General features: G+C 36.6%; 1 protein-coding gene across 7 annotated transcripts in view; it reads left to right on the top strand.

The window, feature by feature from the left end:
* The window catches only part of LOC135195049 (serine/threonine-protein kinase N-like), a 665525-nt gene that overhangs the window by 191162 nt on the left and 450363 nt on the right, over nucleotides 1-24000 (top strand). Inside the window, exon 2 of one of the 7 annotated variants that reach the window (XM_064221393.1) lies at nucleotides 20277-21329. The exons of the other annotated variants lie outside the window; for them this stretch is intronic. Coding sequence (XP_064077463.1) covers nucleotides 21258-21329 — 72 coding nt within the window. The 5' untranslated portion in view covers nucleotides 20277-21257. The remainder of the gene's footprint in view (nucleotides 1-20276; nucleotides 21330-24000) is intronic. 7 annotated transcript variants of the gene reach the window in all.

The following is a 24000-nucleotide window of genomic DNA, read 5'->3' as shown; positions in this document are numbered from 1 at the left end:
CGGGTTCGATTCTCGGCCATTCCATTGAGGGGTGAGAGATGTGTATTTCCGGTGATAGAAGTTCACTCTCGACGTGGTTCGGAAGTCACGTAAAGCCGTTGGTCCCGTTGCTGAATAACCATACTGGTTCCATGCAACGTAAAAACACCATACAAACAAACAAACAAACATACTGTATCCCAGCCGAAATTGCTCGTGCATCAGCATTTGTTCTTACAACCTCTATCCTGTGGACTGCCTCTGGCTATGCATCTCGGTACCACGTGACAACGAGAACGCCTATTAAGGCCTAAGGTGGGCAGATGCCTGGGTATCCTATGGGATGTGCTAAGATGCAGTGTCATTGTTCATTTGGCATGGGGCTTTATTCAGAATAGAGTTCATCTGACACCCTTTTTACAACACGGTGGTGAGATCAGACATCATGGCTATCAACTTCAGGTAAAACTGCAAATCAAAGTTCTCCCTCTCTACTCTCGCCTTCAAATATCGTATACAACTAATATCCATGTCCACATAAGAGAGCCCGCGACAAGATGATTCTCAATCCACAGATGTCTTTGTTTGTCGATAGATTAACGCGGAAGCTCCACCAAAAAATAAAAGAAAACATTCTTCCGTTAACTTCGCCAAATAACGAAAAGGAATTTTTATGGAGACCACAATATTATGGAAAACTAAAACAGGAAACAAGACAACTTAGCCCCACCCAACACTCACGGAATAGTGGAACTGTTTTTTTTTTTTTTTTTTTTTTTTGGGAAAATAATATACTTTCCCCAAGTGCTTTCCAATACTCTCTCTCTCTCTCTCTCTCTCTCTCTCTCTCTCTCTCTCTCTCTCTCTCTCTCTCTCTCTCTCTCATATATATATATATATATATATTATTAATATATTATATATATATACATATGTATGTATGTATGTAAAAAATGCATGTATGTGCATATTGTTTCTTTATATATATATATATATATAATATATATATATATATATATATTGTGTGTGTGTGTACACACTTACTCAGATTTCCCTTGGCTTTTTGTAAAGAATACAAAACCTGCTGGAAAGAATGCATCATGCATTGAGAAAGACAGGACTCAAAATATACGGAATTGAGTTAATGATGAGCGTAAATGGATGAAATAACTCTGGCCGGAACATGGAATAGTTCGGTCTATATTCTTATATGGACATATTATGTCTGAAAGATTTCGTCATTTTGAAATTAAAGCTCTAAAAATATGAGGAGTCAGAAGTTAGGATACAGTTAGGAATGAGACCCTAATGGATAATTGTGAGTATCCTCTTCTGAGTCCTGTACGTCCTACTTCATTTTCAGTCTCATTCCTTCTTTCCACATCCCTATTTTTCGTCCTCCTTCGACCCATCTCAACCTTTGCACACTCCGTTCTTTACTGTCATTTTTCTCCTTGATCTTGTTCGTAACGTTTCACTCCCGTTTTCTTCCCTTTTCACCTTCCGCTCTTCATAGTCCTTGTCACTGATGCTCCTCCTCATTTACAACTCTGCCTTACTTTTCTTACTACTCCTTGTTCGCCCTTGTTCGCTCCTCTCTCAAGAAGTGTCACGTGACTCACTTCTCATTATTCCCTCGCAGCTGAGGCGATGAGTTTTACCTCCCTATTGCAAAAATATCCTGCAGTTCACACACATACACAAACTATATATATATATATATATATATATATATATATATATATATATCTATATATTAATATATATTATATTATAATATATATATATTATATATTTGTTTAGTGGATCTAGTTTTGACTAACGTAATTTGTTTATTTATGTATTTATTAAGCTTTAGTGAGATTTTTATTTTAACATCAATTGATGTCAATTTTCCCTTGTTTTAGTTTATGTTGTGGGGACTTTTGTTATTGAAGGTTATTTTGAGGTGTGAATTTCGTGAATCAGTTTCGTCGAGCTATTCATTGAGATTGCTGCTATGGTATGTTGATTTTCCTAATGTTTCTGTGGAAGCCTTTGAAGTCTGAAAATCTTGGGTTTTCTGTCGGATGTTTGGCCCACCAATTCATCCCAGAATCAGAATATAATGACGGAATATGACAGCATCTGGCCAGATTTCATACTGAGTGTAGATGTGACTGCTGTGACAGACCGGACCGCACTGCGGAGATTCTAATGCAGCGAAGGGGTTGTGTCTCTCATTCCGGTCACGTTATTGGTCTGAGAATGTGGTCCAGGTTTGGTCATATGGCTCGAGGCAAAACGCGATCGTATCGGAAGTGACTGAAGGTTTATGAATTACAGTTTGGGTTTCATTCCCTGGTGCAGGTCGTTCGGACAGCCATTCTGCTGATATCAAGGCCAAAGCCAAAGGATATGCAATATGGGAGATAAATGTCAGACATATTTTTCTCTTTGTCTTTCTTGCGTCGGCGAACGGGCGAGGGCTGTGGAAGCTTTCTGTACTCGTGTTTATCCTGTCCTGCCTTGGAATCAGCCATTTAACAATGAGCATATTTATCACAGCACTGCCTGGCAGTTGGTGAAGTCATAGAAACTTCATTTTCCCCTAAATACTGTAGTTCAAATAAAAAAATATTAATTTCATGAAAGAAACCAGATAGCTTACGATTGAATCATGATCATTGTAAAGGTGGTTATCGAGTTGCCCCTGGGAAGAAGGAAGGTTTAAGAACTTAAGGAAAATCAAATGAGAGCTATATGTAATGTAGTATGTGTTTTCTTGCAGTTCCACTCTCTCTCTCTCTCTCTCTCTCTCTCTCTCTCTCTCTCTCTCTCTCTCTCTCTCTCTCTCTCTCGTGGTGTTTTCGGAGGTTTCTAGGTTTTCCCAATTAGAAGGTTTCTGTCTTCGTATTTGTGTTGTAGGCTTGCCATTGAGTGACTGACAGAGATCTCTTAGGAGGTTCTCATTTTGAAAAATCCGTCTCATGTGCTGTGGTTGAGCGGTGGTTGAATATCCCGAAATGCAGTCATGGCTGCTATAACAACGCAGTTACGTTTTTAGTATTTAAACTGATTGGAGATTAATGTTTGGGTTTGCTTACGGTGTTACTTGAAACGTTATTGCTCTTGAAACATTTTAGCAGTCATTTTTATTATTTTTTTTATTTACTGTGGAGGTTATTTCGAAAATTGGCCATGAATCATTATTACTGTTATTGTTTTGCTTAGCAAATGTTTCTACTACCTTCGCTTACAAATTGTCTGATAGCTGTAACTTTCGTTGACAAACTCCTCCTGCTGTCGTTGTTATTCTTGCTGTAAAGTAATTGTTGTAAGCACACTGATTGGCCTTCAGGAGACCTTGCGCTGTATAACACAGCCTTCTTGACCTAACCTCCTTAGTTCCCCTTCTTTCAAAAGAAGAAGAAGAAGAAGAAGAGAGAAGATGAGGAGAGAAGAGAGACGAAGAAGAGGAGAGAAGAGAGAGAGCGAGAGAGAGAGAGAGAGGAGAGAGAGAGAGAGAGAACTATCAGTGCCGCCAGTCTTCTTCATATGATGGAAGGTTACAATCGTATCCACAATTGCAGCTTGAGAGGTGATGAGAAATTCCTTTTTTTTTTCTTCTTTTCTTTTCTTTCGTAGCAGGCTGTTATTTGAGAGGCAAATATAATTTTTAGGTGATTTCTCTTTAGAACCATATATATATATATATATATAATATATATATATATATATATATATATATATATACACACATTATATATTATATATATGTATATTACATTATATATATATCATATTATATATACTATATATATATAATATATAAACAAACATAATATTATTATATTTAATACAATATATATTATATATTTATATTTACACACATACATATGTTTGCCCTATACATACGCTTCGTTCTTATGCACGGAACGAATGATCACAAATTATTAGATGGACGAACCTGTCAGTCACGTTGAGGTAGGAGTTATCAAGTCTGGTCTGTTTCCGGTTGTTCGATCGTCGCTTTGTTTTGATCGTGCGGTTAGACAGTACAGGTTCTGACCCTTTGTTGCGTAAGTTTTTTCTCTGTCGGTGCAATACTCAATCACCCTAGTGGCTGTAGGGTCTCATTGTGGCCGATTGCCGCTTTCATCAGGCTACTGTTGTAAGTTTCATTATGTTACCACACACAAGCCCTCCTCATCTTACCGGTGTTAGAAAGTATAAAGTTTGGTGCAAAGTCATTCTCGTCCACCTCTGAATTTAACCTCTTATCTTCATCCAGGTATTGTGGTTAAGTGATTAAGAAGACACTTCTGAATTCAAGGTTTTCTTCCCTCTGCCTCTCGTTATTTAGTTATTGAGAGACGACTTCTTGCCTTTATAACAACGAAAATCTACAGGTAATCAACTCCATTCCAGACCGTATGTGTGTACACTACGATGACGATGTATATGATATATTTGCAGTTCACCTTACGAGACCAGCGTGAGCGATTGGTGGTAACATTGAGATCTGAAAATGGAAAAGAGAGAGGAATTTTGTTTTGTTTGTCCTTACTGATCTCTCTCTCTCTCTCTCTCTCTCTCTCTCTCTCTCTCTCTCTCTCTCATCTGTGTTTTGTTCAGTCATTCTTTTGCGACAGGGAGAGAAAAGGCCGTTGGAGTGGCTCTCATTGACGCTTTAGAGAGACATCCGTATGGGGTAATGGGAGTCGCACGCCTGCTCAACCCCTGGGATGTTGAAAATAGCAGCTACTGCGTTATATACTGAATTATCTCTCTTACTGTAAACTTGAGAATTCTCTTGAGTTCCGTGTTTCATGGTACCTATAACCTTCCTACCTATAAGAGTGGATCTTTTATTATTCTCTCTGCCTTTCTCCGTCAGACTTTAGAAATTTAAGATCGATTTAAGTTGATATTTTCTGCGGCGTCGACTTATGAAATTTCGTTCCTTCAGAGAGAGAGAGAGAGAGAGAGAGAGAGAGAGAGAGAGAGAGAGAGAGAGAGAGCACATGCAGCGTGGTCTTAGTCATGAATTATGAGAGGGCAACAAAAGAATAGGTGTGGGATAGAGAGAAAGATGGTTTTTTTCTTTTTTTTTTTTTTTTTTCTTCAGGGTTTGAAAAAGGGGGTTGGGGGTTGAGAGTTCAGAAGGGTTCTTTTGTTGTTCAACGTTCAAGTTCTCTTTCCCCGTTGCGGGCCCCTGCAGGCGCTGTTCCTCCTCCGTCATAGATAGAGAGCGTCGAGGACTTCCTTGAGGAGTGATAGTTGGTGCTAATTCATAACTGAAATTCAATGAATACTCTCTCTCTCACTTTTCCATTTTCAGATCTCAATGTTGCCACATATCGCTCACGCTAATCTCGTAAGGTGAATTGCAAATATATAAATATATATATATATTATATATATATATATATATATATATATATACTATATATATTATTAATTATATATATTATAATATATATCCACAATATACATCGTCATATTGAGTGTGTACACATACCGTCTGGAATGGAGTTGATTACTTATAGATTTTTGTTGTTATAAAGGCAAGAAGTATATGGATGGATACTTAAGACTGATGTAAATTGCCGAAAGGATATTGCCTAGCGTGATTTCATATGTGCTTCTCGTATAATAATGTCTGTAATCTCATGATTTTCATCGTTGCAAATTTCCGCTTTTTCCATTCATAAGTAGCTTTAATTTTTTTGTTATCCTACATGAAAGATTCCCTTGTATTATGTTTATTTATTATTATTATTATTATTATTATTATTATTATTATTATTATTATTATTATTCATTAGATGAAACAGTCATATGGAACAATCCAACAACAGCCATTGACTAGAAATTCAAGCTTCCAAAGAATATGATGTTCATTGGGAAGAATGAAGAGAAGTCAATTTAAACGCTGTGATATGGAGAAGGAAAGAAATCGCTCCAAGCAAGAGGAAACTGGGTTTCGCTGTGTAACTGGTAAAGACGCCAAGACCAGAAGCTGAGGAAAACTGTTGTAAGGAAAGTCTGGGGGTTGGGGGGTTGGTGGTTTAGCGAGTGGGTTTTAGGGGAGGATGGCTGGGAGAAGTGAACTGGCAGATCATGATATGTTATCTTTTTTATCTTCTTTTTTTTTCTCTCTAAAGAAAACCTTCCAGTTACGAAATCACACACGAATATAAAAGTCTGCTGCGCTGTCACGAAAATGTTCGGCGGCACGGCATGGTCCATGGCTGCCGGTCAATCAGAAAACTCGCTCGAGAGATCATTGGGCCGTCGTTGAGTTTGCGAGCACAAGGACGTGGTTGAATGTCTGTCTGTCTGTCTGGGGCCTCTCGTCTCTGGGGCTGTGAGAAGCTGCTGCTGCTCACGGCAGAGCCGCGAGATGACACAGAAGGCTCTGGCTGAAATGATTTTTTTCTTTTTTTCTCTCTCTCTAGAGAGAGTTGCGTTTTGAGTTTTAGGGAGAAGCGGTTGATTTCTCTTTTGAGAATTAGGTTGAAAGTGTTGAAAGCTGTTTTAGTTTTTTTTTATAAAGAATCGTGAGCTTTTGTAACTTGGAAGCATGTACTGTTTCATTTATTTTTTGAACTTAAAAAAGAAAGAAAAAAAACTTAGGCTATACATTTTCTTGGAATTCCTGAAGAAATGGCTGCCATTTTGTGGATATTCAGAAAAAAGTTCTGCAGGTCTTATTGATTTTTTGGGATAAAATGCTCTCGAGATTTTAATTGCTTTCAAAAAGTGCTGCCGTTCTCTTTGAAAATTTTTTTTGGGGGAAATGTAGTGCCGTGTTTTTGGGTTATCGGAAAAGAGTGCTATGTGATTTTGGATTAATATGAGTGCGGCTTTATTTATTTATTTTTTTATTACCGTAAGAAACGGCTGCCGTTCTTTGGGATGGTTGGGATAAAGAGCCGTTGTGTTTTTGAATTTCAGGGGAGGAAAGTGCTTTTTTTTTTTGTGGATTGCCTAGAGAAAGTATTTATGTTCTGTTTGGTTTATTGGAGGAAAGTGCTGCTTTTTGTGGATTGCCTAGAGAAATATTTATGTTCAAGTTGGTGGTTTATTGGAGGAAAGTGCTGCTTTTTGTGGATTGCCTAGAGAAAGTATTTATGTTCGTTTGGTTTTATTGGAGAAAGTGCTGCTTTTTGTGGATTGCCTAGAGAAAAAGTATTTTATGTTCTGTTTGGTTTTTATTGGAAGGGACCCGTGCTGCTTTTTGTGGTTGCCTAGAGAAAGTATTTATGTTCTTTTTGGTTTTTTATTGAGGAAAGTGCTGCTTTTTGTGGATTGCCTAGAGAAAGTATTTATGTTCTGTTTGGTTTATTGAGGAAAGTGCTGCTTTTTGTGGATTGCCTAGAGAAATATTTATGTTCTGTTTGGTTTATTGGAGGAAAGGTGCCTGCTGCTTTTGTTTTTGTGGATTGCCCTAGAGAAAGTATTTATGTTCTGTTTTTGGTTTATTGGGGAGGAACGTGCTGCTTTTTAGTGGATTGCCTGGGGAGAGGAAAAGATAAAAGTATTTATTCTGTTTGGTTTATTGGAGGAAAGTGCTGCTTTTTGTGGATTGCCTAGAGAAAGTATTTATGTTCTGTTTGGTTTATTGGAGTAAAGTGCTGCTTTTGGTTTTATTGGATTGCTAGAGAAAGAAATAATATTTATGTTTCTTTTTGGGGTTTTGTGTTTATTTGGATTGGAAAGTGCCGCTGCCTGGATTGCTAGAGAAAAGGGTATTTATGTTCTGTTTGGTTTGTTTGGTTTATTGGAGAAAGTGCTGCTTTTTGTGGATTGCCTAGAGAACGTTTTATTTTTAATGTTCTTTTTGTTTTTGGTTAATGGAGAAAGTTTGCTGGCTGCTTTTTGTGGATTGCCTAGAAAGTATTTTATTTTGTTCTGTTTATTTGTTTATTGGAGGAAGTGCTGCTTTTTGTGGATTGCCTAGAGAAAGTATTTATGTTCTGTTTTTGGTTATTGGAGGAAAGTGCTGCTTTTTGTGGATTGCATAGAGAAAGTATTTATGTTCTGTTTGTTTATTGGAGGAAAGTGCTGCTTTTTTTTTTGTGGATTGCCTAGAGAAAGTATTTATGTTCTGTTTTTGGTTTATTGGAGGAAAGTGCTGCTTTTTGTGGATTGCCTAGAAAGTTTAGTTTTCATGTTCTGTTTGGTTTTATTTTTGGAGGAGAAAGTGCTGCTTTTTGTGGATTGCCTAGAGAAAGTATTTTATGTTCTGTTTTGGGTTTTTATTGGAGGAAGTGCTGCTTTTTTGTGGATTGCCTAGAGAAAGTATTTATGTCGTTTGGTTTATTGAGGAAAGTGCTGCTTTTTGTGGATTGCCTAGAGAAAAGTATTTATGTTCTGTTTGGTTTATTGGAGGAAAGTGCTGCTTTTTGTGGATTGCCTAGAGAAAGTATTTATGTTCTGTTTGGTTTATTTTTGGAGGAAAGTGCTGCTTTTTTGTGGGATTGCCTAGAGGAAAGTATTTATGTTCTGTTTGGTTTTATTGGAGGAAAGTGCTGCTTTTTTGTGGATTGCCTAGAGAAAAGTATTATGTTCTGTTTGGTTAGGAGTGCAGTGAAAGTGCTGGCTTTTTTAGTGGGGATTGCCTAGAAAAGTATTTAGGTTCTGTTTGGTTTATTGGAGGAAAGTGCTGCTTTTTGTGGTTTGCCTAGAGAAAGTATTTATGTTCTGTTTTTGTTTATTGGAGGAAAGTGCTGCTTTTTTGTGGATTGCCATAGAAAGAAATATTTTTTATGTTCTGTTTTGGTTTATTGGAGAAAGTGCTTGCTAAAGCTTTTTTTGTGGAAATTGCATAGAGAAAGTATTTATGTTCTGTTTGGTTTATTGGAGGAAAGTGCTGCTTTTTGGTGGATTGCCTGAGAAATAATTTTATTTGTTCCTGGTTTTGTTTATTGGAGGCAAAGTGCTGCTTTTTGTGGATTGCCTAGAAAGTATTTATGTTCTGTTTGGTTTATTGGAGGAAAGTGCTGCTTTTTGTGATTGCCTATAGAAAAGTGGATTTATGTTCTGTTTGGGTTTTATTGTTTGGAAGGGAAGGGGAAAGTGCTGCTTTTTTTGTGGATTGCCTAGAGAAAGTATTTTATGTTCTGTTGGTTTATTGGAGGAAAGCTGCTTTTTGTGGATGCCTAGAAAGTATTTTTGTTCTGTTTGGTTTATTTGGAGGAAAGTGCTGCTTTTTTGTATGCCTAGAGAAAAAGTCTTTATGTTCTTTGTTTATTGGAGGAAAGTGCTGCTTTTTTGTGGATTGCCTAGAGAAAGGTATTTATGTTCTGTTTGGTTTTATTGGGAGGAGATAAATGGAAAGTGCTGAACTGCTTTTTGTGGATTGCCTAGAGAAAGTATTTATGTTCAGTTTGGTTTATTGGAGGAAAGTGCTGCTTTTTGTGGATTTGCCTAGAGAAAGTATTTATGTTAAATTCTGTTTGTTTATTGTGAGAAAGTGCTGCTTTTTGTAGGATTGCCTAGAGAAAGTGATTTATGTTCTGTTTTGGTTGTGGAGGAAATGCTGCTTTTTGTGGATTGCCTAGAGAAAGTATTTATGTTCTGTTTGTGTTTTATTGGAGTAGAAGTGCTGCTTTTTGTTTGAAATGCCTGGATAGAAAAGTATTGGGTTATTTCTTTTGGTTTATTGTAGAAAGTGCTGCTTTTTTGTGGATTGCCCTAGAGAAAGTTTATGTTCTGTTGGTTTATTGGAGGAAAGTCTGCTTTTTGTGGATTGCCTAGAGAAAGTATTTATGTTCTGTTTTGGTTTATTGGAGGAAAGTGCTGCTTTTTGTGGATTGCCTAGAGAAAAGAATATTTATGTTCTGTTTGGTTTATTGGAGGGAAAGTGCGCTTTTTGTGGATTGCCTAGAGAAAGTATTTATGTTCTGTTTTGGTATTATTGGAGGGAAAGTGCTCTGCTTTTTGTGGATTGCCTAGAGAAGATTTTATGTTCTTGTTTTGGGTTTATGGATGGAAAGTGCCTTTTTTTTTTTGCTTTTGTGGATTGCCTAGAGAAAGTATTTATGTTCTGTTTTGGTTTTATTGGAGGAAAGTGCTGCTTTTTGTGGATTGCCTAGAGAAAGTATTTATGTTTCTGTTTGGTTTATTGGAGGAAAGTGCTGCTTTTTGTGGATTGCCTAGAGAAAGTATTTATTCTGTTTGGTTTTATTGGAGGAAGTGCTGCTTTTTGTGGATTGCCTAGAGAAAGTATTTATGTTCTGTTGGTTTATTGGAGGAAAGTGCTCTGCTTTGTGGATTGCCTAGAGAAAGTATTTATGTTCTGTTTGGTTTATTGGAGGAAAGTGCTGCTTTTTGTGGATTGCCTAGAGGAAAGTATTTATGTTTTCTGTTTGGTTTATTGGAGGGAAGTGCTGCTTTTTGTGGATTGCCTAGAGAAAGTATTTATGTCTTTTTGGTTTATTGGAGGAAAGTGCTGCTTTTTTTTGTAGGATTGCCTAGAGAAAGTATTTATGTTCTGTTTGGTTTATTTTTAAAATTTTATTTGAGGAAAAGTGCTGCCTAAAGTCTTTTTGTGGATTGCCTGAGAAAGTATTTATGTTCTGTTTTGGTTTATTGGAGGCAAGTGCTGCTTTTTGGGTGATTGCCTAGAGAAGTATTTATGTTTCTGTTTGGTTTATTGGGGAAAGTTGGGCTGCTTTTTGTGGATTGCCTAGAGAAAAGTTTATGTTTCTGTTTGGTTTATTGTAGGAAAGTGCTGCTTTTTGGGTTGCCTAGAGAAAAATTTAAATTTATGTTCTGTTTGGTTGATTGGAGGAAAGTGCTCTTTTGGCTTTTTTTTTGTGGATTGCCTAGAGAAAGTATTTATGGTTTCTGTTTGGTTTTATTGGAGGAAAAGTGCTGTGCTTTTTGTGGATTTGCCTAGAGAAAGTATTTATGTTCTGTTTGGTTTAGGTTGGGGGAAAGTGCTGCTTTTTGTGGATTGCCTAGAGAAAGTAATATATGTTCTGTTTGGTTTATTGGAGGAAAGTGCTGCTTTTTTGGTGGATTGCCTAGAGAAAAGTATGTTTTTATGTTCTGTTGTTTATTGGAGGAAAGTGCTGCTTTTTGTGGATTGCCTAGAGAAAGTATTTATGTTCTAGTTTGGTTTATTGGAGGAAAAGTGCTGCTTTTTGTGGATTGCCTAAGAAAGTATTTATGTTCTGTTTTGGTTTATGGAGGAAAAGTGCTGCTTTTTGTGGATTGCCTAGAGAAAAGTATTTATGTTCGTTTGGTTTATTTGGAGGGGAAAGTGCTGCTTTTTGTGGATTGCCTAGAGAAAGTATTTTATGTTCTGTTTGGTTTAAATTTTGTTTTTGGAGGTAAAGTGCTTTGCTTTGAAAGCTTTTTTGTGGATTGCCTAGAGAAAGTATTTTATGTTTTCTGTTTGGTTTATTGGAGGAAAGTGCTGCTTTTTGTGGGATTGCCTAGAGAAAGATTTATGTTCTGTTTTGGTTTTTATTGTAGGAAAGTGCTGCTTTTTGTGGATTGCCTAGAGAAACGTATTTAAATGTTCTGTTTGGTTTATTGGAGGAAAGTGCTGCTTTTTGTGGATTGCCGAGAAAAGTCCATTTATGTTTCTGTTTGGTTTATGGGAGGAAAGTGCTCTTTTTGTGGATTGCCTAGAGAAAGTATTTATGTTCTGTTTGGTTTATTGGAGGAAAGTGCTGCTTTTTGTGGGATTGCCTAGAGAAAAGTATTTATGTTCTGTTTGGTTTATGGGTAGGAAAGTGCTGCTTTTTGTGGATTGCCTAGAGAAAGTATTTATGTTCTGTTTGGTTTATTGGAGGAAAGTGCTACCTTAACTTTGGGGGGTGGAAAGCTTTTTGTGGATTGCTAGAGAAAGTATTTATGTTCTGTTTTGGTTTATTGGAGGAAAGTGCTGCTTTTTGTGGATTGCCTAGAGAAAGTATTTATGTTCTGTTTGGTTTATTGGAGGAGGAAAGTGCTGCTTTTTGTGATTGCCTAGAGAAAGTATTTATGTTCTGTTTTGGTTTATTGGAGGAAAGTGCTGCCTTTTTTTTTGTGGATTGCCTAGAGAAAGTATTTATGTTCTGTTTGGTTTTATTTTATTGGAGGAAAAGTGCTGCTTTTTTGTGATTGCCTAGAGAAAGTATTTAAATGTTCTGTTTTGGTTTATTGGAGGAAAGTGCTGCTTTTTTGTGGGATTGCTAGAGAAAGTATTTATGTTCTGTTTGGTTTATTGGAGGAAAGTGCTGCTTTTTTGTGGAATTTGCGGTAGAGAAAGTATTATGTTCTGTTTGGTTTATTGGAGGAAAGTGCTGCTTTTTGTGGATTGCCTAGAGAAAAAGTATTTATTTCTGTTTGGTTTATTTGGAGGAAAGTGCTGCTTTTTGTGGATTGCCTAGAGAAAGTATTTTTTTATGTTCTGTTTGGTTTATTGGAGGAAAGTGCTGCTTTTTTTTTGTGGGATTGCTGAGAAAGAAAATATTTATGTTCTGTTTGGTTTATTGGAGGAAAGTGCTGCTTTTTGTGGATTGCCTAGAGAAAGTATTTATGTTCTGTTTTGGTTTTTATTGGAGAAAAGTGCTGCTTTTTGTGGATTGCCTAGAGAAAGTATTTATGTTTTCTGTTTGGTTTATTGGAGGAAACGGTGCTGCTGGATTGCCTAGAGAAAGTATTTAGTTCTGTTTGGTTTATTGGAGGAAAGTGCTGCTTTTTTGTGGATGCCTAGAGAAAGTATTTATGTTCTGTTTGGTTTATTGGAGGAAAGTGCTGCTTTTTGTGGATTGCCTAGAGAAAGTCCAAGTGTTGTCTTTGGGTCTTTAGGTCGAATTGCTGCTTTTAGTGGAATTCCATAAAGTGCTGGTGTTGTTTTTGGATATTTGGGAGAAAGTGCTTTTTTTATGGTTTGCCATAAGTGCTAATGTTATTTTTTGATATTTGGGAGAAAGTAGTACTGCTTTTTGTGGATTGCCTTGAAGTGCTAGTGTTGGTTTTGGATATTTGGGTCGAAGTGCTGCTTTTTTGTGGATTGCTGTAAAGTGCTAGTGTTGGTTTTGGATATTTTGAGAGAAATTGTTGCTTTTCTGCATTACATTGAAGTGCTATGTGTTGGTTTTTTTATATTTCGGAGAAATTCCAGCTGTTGAGGATTGCCATAAAATGCTAGTGTTGTTTTATCTCTCAAGCACAGAATTCATATGTAGTATGTGTGTATGTATTTATGCGCTATTTATATATTATATATATATATATATATATATATATATATATATATACGTATATATATTATATGTATGTAGCACATATTACCTTAGATGAAAAATGAGTGGTACAAGAAAGAAAGAAAAAAAGTTTCCTGCCAGGCCAATTATTGCACCGTGGGGTCCTCATTTTACAGTATAGCGAAGTGCCAAGTGGATATTCTCAACCCATTGGTTGGTACCACATCTGAAGCTCATATCAAGAGTAATGTGGGCCTGGTATATCAACTAAATAAGTTATAGATTTATAGTGAATCCAAGCTTTTGAGTTATGATATGATATCACTTTTCACAAAGGTGCGGAGTCTTTTTATCGGAATGATAACACACAGCAGTTATCCCATTTTCCAAGAGCGCATTAATTGAACTGATTGAGTTAAAGAATGTAAATTTGAATTCAATGGAAAATTTTACTCAAAATTTCGTTATGGCATTGGGAAACTCTATCCCCAGTAATAAGTAATCTGTAAAAGGAATAAAACAAAAGTATGAAAATAATCCCATATTATGTAGTGTGGTTTAGGTATATTGACGTCAGACTCCCTATTCACAAAAGTACCAGTACAGGACGTTCTTCAGTTTTTAAGGGAAAAATTATCCCCCTATTCAGATCATTTCCCTTTGGCACTTGACAAAATAATAAAGTTAGTTGAATTATGTGCATCTAATAACGTATTTTCATTCGGGGAATCATTCTACAAGCAAAAATTCGGGTGTAGTAATGGGTAGTCCTTTAAGTCCTAATATTTTAGCCAATAAATAATGTACATGAATACTTTGAAACTACAGTAATAAATGCAATAAAACCCAAAAACATGCTGTGGATGAGATACGTGGATGACATACTAACATTTTGGGATAATAAGTGGGGTAATTTTAATGAATTCCTCTCAAAATTAAACGCATTAGTGCCCAGCATCAAATTTAAAGTTGAATGGGAAACAGACAACAAAATTCCTTTTCTTGATGTTTTAATAATCAGAGACACGACAGAATACAAATTTACCATATACAGAAAACCAACGTTCTCACTTTCATATATTCACTACTTTAGCTATCATGACAATAATATCAAGATAGGTCTAGCTAGCAACCTATTCTTAAGAGCCTTACGAATTTGTTCCCCAGATTTCCTGGAAAAAGAATTTGAACTAATTCGCAAGCAACTTTCATCTTTTAAAGTATCCTGACCATATAATTGAGAAAAGCAATTCAAAAAGCAAAACGTAATTTTCTACCGACCCCCTAAAGACAAGACCAGAGACACATCCAACAATAAAATAAAAATTCCCCACCTGGAGAGAGATTAAGAGAGTAACTCACACCCTTGGGAAATCCAACCCTTTTGCATTTACCTACCCAAATACCTTAGCCAAATCCCTGATTAACGTCCAACAAAAGACATCGCCAAAGACTCTGGGGGGGGTATATGAGATCCCATGCCAGGACTGTGACCAATCTTACATCGGATTTACAGGTAAATCACTTCCCAGAGATTAATACAACAACAAACGGTCAGTTAGGTATGGACAACAGAACTCGGCCTATTTTCAATCATATAAAAATGAACATAACCATAGAATAAACTGGAATATGTCACGTGTAATTTATAGCAGCAACTGCCGGTACAAGAGTCAAATGATGGAATCGGCCTTAATAAAAGAGAAGCAGGTAATGAACATCTCAAAAGGGAATTGGACATCGGACATCGTCGACGCAGTGTTCATTCAACCAACGCTTAAGAAGATTAAAGGAAGATTATCAGCGGGGGTGACCTAAATTGGCTTACTTGTGGACGAATCTCTTGGTATAAATACCACCTTTTCTGTAAACTTTTCTCATTCATATACCTGAAGAGAGAGACAGCAGTCTCTGAATATAGTACTTTTCTCTCTACATTTTGGTGTTTTTTATGGGCTCCTTTATTAGATATATAATATATATATTATAATATATATATATATATATATATACACGAGCGTATAACTTTTGTCCATATACATTTAACTATGGTTTTAACCATTTTAGTAGTATTGTCTCCGAAATTTTCTTAGTTCACAGTAGTTTTGACTGATATATTTCCTCTTTTTGTTTGCAATTAATGTATTGTTCTTTCTCATCCTCTTCCTCCTCCTTCTCTCTCTCTCATCTATCCTCTTTCTCTCGCTCTCTCTCTCTCCTCTTCTCTTCCTCTCTCTCTCTCTCTCTCTCTCTCTCTCTCTGTTTTTGAAAAAGTCTCTAGTAAAAAGCTTCTAGTGACCAGGTGTGTCGAAATCTGAAGCAGTTGCAGATGGGGAAATAAATAGAGGTATTAAATTTTAATCGTTCTGCTTCTGCCGAGGAGGAGGAGACAGCCTGGTGATGCAATCCGAAGACGAAACGTTGGGTCTGTGACCTCAAACGAAATTGCACTTTTTAAAGTGCTGTGTGTTCTTTTAGGTCCCAAGATGTGGCTTTTTCTTTTTGCGAAGAATTATTGTGCATCAGATTGTTCTATTATTACGTTATTATATCCTTTTAGCATTGATATTTTGATTAATTTGGTGGTCATCAATAATATCGATTTTATTATCATCAGCATTGATTATTCTCTCTCTCTCTCTCTCTCTCTCTCTCTCTCTCTCTCTCTCTCTCTCTTCTCTCATTGAGCTCTGTCATCAAACATCGTGGTTGGAGGCAAGGTATATAATATATATATATATATATATATATATCATAGGTATATACACCTTGGTTGGAGGTGTCTCCCAATATGGATATATATATATATATATATATATATATATATATATATATATATATATATATATATATATATATATATATGTATAATATATGATATATAGTATATATATATATATATATATATATATACACACCTTGGTTGGAGTTGTATCCCATGCTTCATATGATGGCATATTATGAACTGCGTTTTTTTCATGATGGTGTGAGGACTTGCTCCTTCTACAAAGTGCGAGCGCTCGCTGCTAGTGCGATATGAGCCTATTCCTTCAGTGAATGAACACGAAGTGGGATCCCCGTTGGCATAATCCGACCTCTTCACTCGGTCAATATACAATTAGCTTTATTTCTTCTTTGTGTTTGTACGAGCTCTGTCTCCCCTTTTCAAATGTGCCTTGAGTCCCTTTATCTCACCCTTTGAACATTAAACAAACTAATTCTTCCTTTTAATTGCTCTTGATATGTGTTAAGTCATGTCTTATTGTGAGCTGCCCTCGCCCATATACATAAAGCGACATTTCTCTCTCTCTCTCTCTCTCTCTCTCTCTCTCTCTCTCTCTCTCTCTCTCTCTCTCTCTCTCTCTCTCTTGACTGTCGTAATACGAGCGAAGATCCTTCAGTTAACTGACTGCAAATTGTCTCCCCAGTGAGAAGTTACAGTTGTCTCCTGATTTTAATATAACACAAGGACTGACACTCAGCTGCTGGGAGCCATCTTCCCCTTATAAGATATTTGTCTCCCACGAAGTATCTTGATTATGGAACTTGGTCTCCCATGAATTATCTTGAACATGGAACTGTCTCCCACGAAGTAGTTTGAACATGGAACGTTGTCTCCCACTTAGTAGCTTGAACATTGAACGTTGTCTCCAACGAAGTATCTTGAACATGGAACTTTGTCTTTCACGAAGTATTTTGAACATGGAACTTTGTCTCCCACGTAGTATCTTGAACTTGGAACTTTTTCTCTCACGAAGTATCTTGAACATGGAACTTGATGCCGGAGCTGGCGTAATAAGACCAGAGCATTTTCTCCTCCTCCAGCTGACACAGTAAGAATTGTCTCCCAGAGTCAGTAGAATGTGCGAGCTCATCTAATGCCTTCTGATGCACAGACAGCAGCGCCGTCCGAAACGCCCCTGCCCCCTGCCCCCCTGCCTTCATTAACGGAACTCTTCGGCTCACGAGGTGTTTTCCTCGGTGGCGATGCGTGTTTATAGCTTCGATAATTAGCGAGGCGAGTGTCTTCGTTAAGGGCCTCTCTACTACCGCCGCTTTCTGCTACTCATCTGATTATCTCACCTGCCCGCTTTTACGTGGCTACCTGCTTACCGCCTTACGACACCCAATTTGCAACGCCGTATCTTTTATGATGTTTTTTTTACGACTAACTTTCCTCGTTTCCTCATCTCGTCCCTCCCGCATCTCAGGTTGTTCATCTTTTGAAATTATTCAGAGTTATTTGGATATGATTTTTTCTTGTCTCGGCTCTTACATCTAATGTTGATGTATTTGTTTTTACATTTGTGTGTTTTTACATTTGTACTTGATATGACGGTATGTAAAGTTGACGCCTATAATGCCTGTCTCTTCGTTTGTTTACATTTGTCAGGTTCATTTTCCTTTATCAGGATAAGTAAGTCTCTCTCTCTCTCTCTCTCTCTCTCTCTCGTCGTCGTCAATACGTGTGTTGCTACACAACATTGTACCTTTTTGCTGTAAGTGGAATACCCATGTTTTAAAGTTGAACCCGGTTTAATCTTATGTTCTCATTCGTTAGTTTCCCCAGTTTTCTAAAAATCTTGTTCGGTTTTAGTTCATCAGCTATTTTAATTATTTGTTATTTTCAAATTTAGCTGTATTACCCCTCAAATGTTGCTAACATTTTCTCCAGTTTTGGGTTGTTATTCTCTTTTTTTATGCAGTATTCTTTTTAGGTATTAAGCTGCATTTTTTCCTATATATTTCCCCATTTTTACAATACTTTACCATTTCCCTTTTGTCTTTACCTGTTCGGTTCATTCTGTACCCATTTCATTGTGCTCTTTAACCTTTTCGTTATAATCATTCATATCCGGCTCACGGGGTAAAGGTTAAAAAGATTTACTGCCCAGTGCACACAGAATTCTGCTGGGCAGTCATAGCTATTCTACGAGTATACGTTCGAATCATTAAGCTACTCATGTCGTTTAATGTCGCATTCACGCTACTTTGGGAAATATTCCCGGCGGGGAATTACCACTAAAGGGGAATTTTCTAATTGGTAAATGGAATGGTACTGAAGTCTCGCCCTCGACAGTACCTTTCCAACGACTCTGGAGTCCAGTCGACGGGAATCGTTGGAAAGGTACTGCTGGTTCCAGGACTCGAGACACTTCAGTACCATTCCATTTATCAATGAGAAAATTCCCCTTCGGTGATGATTCCCCATCGGGAATATTTCCCAAAGTAGCGTGAATGCGAGATTAAACGACATTAATAGCTTAATGATTGTAAATAAATAACTATGTGTATATATATATATATATATATATATATATATATGATATATATATATAAGTATATATATATATATGTAAGAGAGAGAGAGAGAGAGAGAGAATTTGTTTCTCTCTCTCTCTCTCTCTCTCTCTCTCTCTCTCTCTCTCTCTCTCTCTCTCTCTCTCTCTATATATATATATTATATATATATATATATATATATATATAATATATATTATATATATGTGTGTGTGTGTGTGTGTATAAGGTATAAGCCACGAAGGAAAAGATAAATATCGGAGTCTCTGCAAGATCTTACGACTCAGCGTCCTAAGTAAAGGACGTTGAGTCGAAAGATCTTGCAGAAACTCCTCCGTCGTTTATCTTTCCTTCGTGGCTTATACCTTTATTTATGGATTTATCACGTTCCAAACTGTCGTGATTCAGTTATATATATATATACACATACACACACACATATATTTGATAGTAAGTTCTCTCCCCTCATGGAAGATTACCCAGAAAAAGAATGTGTTAACGTCGTCCACATTACCGTTGCCCAAATAACCACACGATTGCAGACAGGCAGAGAGAGTGAGTTATATATTATGAACCGTTAACGCACGTAACTGGCTGCAGGTAGTTAGGTGGCGATGGATCATTAACATATAATTGGCCGATGGGAACTAATAAACAGCATGCAGAAAGCGACCTCCCCTTACCGCTGTTGCAGTTTAATGATGTCACACGTAGTCGGCTTTTTTATGGAGCTTCGTCTGTCACGGCAGAAGTGATGGCGAAGACCTTTTTGTTTTTGCATAATAAAGGGATATGACTGATTGAGGGCGATGTGTGTGTGGCTCGTAGAAGGATAGAGTTTAAGGGCTGCTTGTCAAGTTTATTATTGGTGTGTGTCCCATCGCTCTTGCACGAAGCTATCAGCATCATTTTGAAGCGTTCATCTTTGTTTTCTTACTTGGTTATAGGAAATTTGATTGTTGACACAGTCTTTGTTAATGTAGGACACTTGGAAATGTTTTTAACTTGTTTGAGAAGTCCACCTGTTTTCCAGAAAATTGCAGGTGATCCTTTTTCGATAATGTATCAGTTTTGTCTTTGAAAACTGTACATGCGTTCATTTGAATAAATATGTGTATGTAGTTACATAAGTACATTCCAAATATGACGCCACAGATAACTTTACGTCAAATTCATTCTACCATTGTTCCATGATTTGAATAGCATCATAAGGACTCATTCATTCAACTATCAAGAGATAGAATCAAGTCCACAGTCACCATATCTCAGTGACTGCTTCGACTCCTGGTCAGAGGAGTGTTCTCGCATATACTAATTCCCTTTGGTTGTACGTTATTTGCCGGCTAAGCTGGGTTCGATGTTAATAGGGTGGGTATTTTTGGTTTATGCTTGAAAGTAAAGTCACTAATGTATGTATATATATATATATTATATATATATATATATATATATATATATATATATATATATATATATATATATATATATATATATTATGCATATATATGTGTGTGTATTCACCCCATATAAAGGACTATGTAAAGCAAGATTGATGGTGAAAGTAAAAATAGAGATGCGTTTTTGCTTTGATGGAGATAGCGGGAGAAGATTCCAGTATTTTATGATCATAACCATCACCGTTCCTCCGAAAGATATATATTGGATAACCTTCATTTTGAAGGGTTTCGTTTTTCAAGCGTTTCAAATTGTGTTGCTTTTAGGAGTGAAAGTGATTGAAGTTGACACTCAATGGCCATTACATATATTATAATACATTTTCCAATTTTTGTATTACTCTTTCAGGAAGTGATGATTATATCCACGTTACCTACTAGTCACTTATGAGTCGATTTATTGTCTAGCGTGAGTCTCTTGAAGAGAACGATGACACTAATTGATTCATCTTTGGACACAACCGGAAAGTGATAGAATGTACTAGTCAAGGGAATTGAATTCGTCGCCGAGAAGTGAATCCTGATATGGTTTAGATGTGCTTTTTTCTGTGTTAATAGTGATTCGTTCTGCTTACTTAGTTGTCCGTGTCTACCTATTCATGTATAACGTATGCTTTCATTATTGCTAGTTACATGGTATAGTATCATATAGATTTATATTCACTCCAAAAGTGTATTGGATATTGGTTGTATAGGAATATAAAGAGTATACGGTACTCACTGAAAATTATTTCGAATCGATATGACATATCTTTTTGTATAGAAAATAATTAAGATAGTCATTCATTATGTATAGAAATTATATACCTACTGGAGAAAGTGTATTGTATTCCTAGTGTTTTTGTGTGAAACTAGACAAGAAGAAAATAAATTAGGAAGTTGAGAGTGTTCAGGGGCTAATCCTTCACAAACGGAAAGATATTTTTCTCTGGAAAATAAAGTTTACGATCCAGATGGAATTGTGCGTTGATGTGGAAGGCGGCCGAAGTCGTGGTGTCAGTTGTATTGAGCAGTTAACATTGCTACCTTGTATTTTTCGTGAACTCTAGAAATACGGAAAATCTCAAACCCAGCCACAGAATCAGACCTTTGCCATCAGGCGTCCAAGACTGGTCACAGGTGTCTAATCGGGACACACATCACCCCCACCCCGATCCCCACCACTTTAAGTAGGCCACCAGTCATCTGTCAGCTCGAAGATGGATTGACGAAAATGTGGACCTTCTAAAAAAAACCTGTTTTCGGGGGCTTTTTGGGTGGCGAGGGGCGCATCGCGCCCTGGAATGAATTCATTTTGAGGATAGTCAGTCAAATCCATAAACCGGGTTTGATGATCGGGTCCATCTTCATCGAAGGGCCTGCTCTTCCCAACAATATGCTCTTCATTTATAGTCATTACCACGTATGTATTGGTTGTTACGTCTAAGCATTAGCTCGATTGATGATTTTATTAGTGTTTACGACCTGAATGTTATGTTTTTGAACAGTGTATTGGTGAAGGCATCTCATAGTGGGCAGGTTTAATGGTTTCATTTGTGTTTACCACTTCAATGTTTTTATATATGAAATGTACTGGTGATGGTATTTGGTAACTGCAGGTATTATTTAATTAGCGTTTAGGATGTGAATGTTTTTGTGACGTATTTGTGAACTGATTTGATTATTTGCTGAATTTATGATCTTTTTAGAGTTTAGAACTTGTTTTTCATTTGCATTGTACTTGCGAATGCATTTAGTGACTGAATAGCTTTTATTTTTATATAAGATGTATTGGCGAAGACATTTACAAATTGAATGGCTTTATTAATGTTTAAGATGTTTACCATATTAATTTGTCATTTTAATAGTTTTCTGAATGTGACTATTTTGATTTTTTAAATTGATGAAGCAGTCTAACTGACTGACTGACAGGCTTTGTTGCTTGAATGGCTTAATGCATCGAGCTTTCGAGTTTGTTTCTTATTCATTATTTTGCTTGGTGGGAGCGGAATGCAAGTTTCGTTGTTTGGACATAAAAATTGTGTTGTTTTCCAAGATGGAAAGCGCCGTTTGCGCTTTCGACCTCTTAATATTTTTGGGAATCAAATTTTGATATATGGAGTTTTGGAAAATCAAATCATTGTGATTCCTCCAAGGGGCTGGTGTAGCTAAATATATTTGTTGGTATGTTATTTTACCTTAATGGTCATATGGTTTTAAATTTGTGAAATGGTTTTTGTATTTATATTAATTTCCATGCACACACAATATAAAGTTCTGCTTGATTTGGTCTTTCATTTACATATATGTTTTGTAATGTTTAATTTATATGTCCAGAGAATCATTTTTATATTGTTAGTATTTTGCAAGTGCTTTGAAAGCTTACATCAGTCGACAATATTTATATTTGAAGGTGCTTTAGTGATTTTTGAAGGGATTGATAATAGGTCTGTGCCGCGAAAGGTGAGTTATATATATATATATATATATATATATATATATATATATATATATATATATATATATATATATATACATATATAAAGTTTCTTACATGTATGCATTGTGTTTTGGCATCTTGTAATAGATGTTAGAGTTTGTTTTCAAAGTAAACTATATTTGTGCAAGATATTTTTGGATGCAGTGTCCTTCGTCCAAATATGTTTTGTAGTTTCTTAACTAAATATTGGCAGTAAATAGTTTTTACAAATCATTGTTATTCATCGACGTATTCTTGGTTTTGGGTATAGTCATTTTTCCTTTTTATAGTGTACTAAATATTGCTTTTTCAGGGAATCTCTCTCTCTCTCTCTCTCTCGTCTCTCTCTCTCTCTCTCTCTCTCTCTCTCTCTCTCTCTCTCTCTCTCTCTCTCTCTCCAAATTTAGTTTGCTACTTTTGATAGCAAAATTGGGAGAGAAGTTTGAATTCATCCATGCCTGTTCGTTTATGTTCATGTTTTTATTAGTTTATCCGTCGTTTCATGATGTGTCTCCATAAGTTCTTAATGGATGGCATTAAAACCTTTGGGGGGGGGAGGTTGTTGATGTGATGTTGCCCAGAGCAGTGATTGGTGGACAGATGATTAATAATAGACTTAGGAGAGGAGTGAATGAATCGAGTGAAAGTTGTAGTGATGACGCACATTCAACTAGCAAATGAATGCGAAAGATGATAATAGGTTCTTTGTGACTCCATTATTTGAAATGCTAGGTTTGAGTGGGGAAGAATAATGTATTGACGGTTACCTGCAGTAGTATGTAGATGTTTTAAAAACGAAGGCTTTTACGTAGAATTGAAGTGAGTAAGATATAAACATAGAGTTATGATAAGGGATTTTTGCGGTTTTTAATAATACTTGCATAAGAATATTAGTTTGCGTCCAGAAATGACGGAAGTACAGTTAGAACGGGTATCAGATAAACGAAGTCTTAAGTATAACACTATTTTCCATAGGGAAGTTGTAGCCTTTTGTTTTTATCATATTGGTATTATCTGAAAGAGCTACTCTTGAAATTGTTATCGATGGTTATTTTCTCTAGTTTGTTTATTAATACATGTAATTCATAAATAAGGACGTTAATATTGTAGTTGGTCCTTTTCTATATTATTTGTGCAGGTAGATAAAAGGGATAAATTGATTATTGGTAAGTCATCTGGCGCTACTGGTAGAATGAGTGTCATGTCGTAACGAATCCCACCCTCCCTCCCTCCACCCTCTCTCCCTCCCTCTACCTTCCCTCCCTCCCTCCCTCTACCTTCCCAATCACTGTAAGCAATCCTGCAGTAAACAGACAAACTACTATAATGATTTCGAACTCGGGCGATGGTGTTGCCCATCATAACATTGCAAACATGTGTGTGCGCCCCGTTTAAGCGCCTGTAATGCATACAATTATGAAAGTCGTAAAACATTTTAGAACCGGTGTCGCTTGCTCGCCTTCCTCCTCCTCCTCCTCCTCCTCCTCCTCCTCCTCCTCCTCCTCCTCCTCCTCCTCCTCCTCTCGTCTGAATGGGAGAGGCTTGCCAGATAGTTTTCCATTTTCGTGTTGAAGTTGGAGGCTTTGCAGGATGGTTTTAGGTAGGTTGATGTGTT

The sequence above is a fragment of the Macrobrachium nipponense genome, chromosome 15, assembly GCF_015104395.2.
Source record: "Macrobrachium nipponense isolate FS-2020 chromosome 15, ASM1510439v2, whole genome shotgun sequence".
In the NCBI taxonomy this organism is placed as follows: domain Eukaryota; kingdom Metazoa; phylum Arthropoda; class Malacostraca; order Decapoda; family Palaemonidae; genus Macrobrachium; species Macrobrachium nipponense.
Note: the sequence above shows the minus strand (reverse complement) of the source record. Positions and strands in the feature narration are given on the sequence as shown.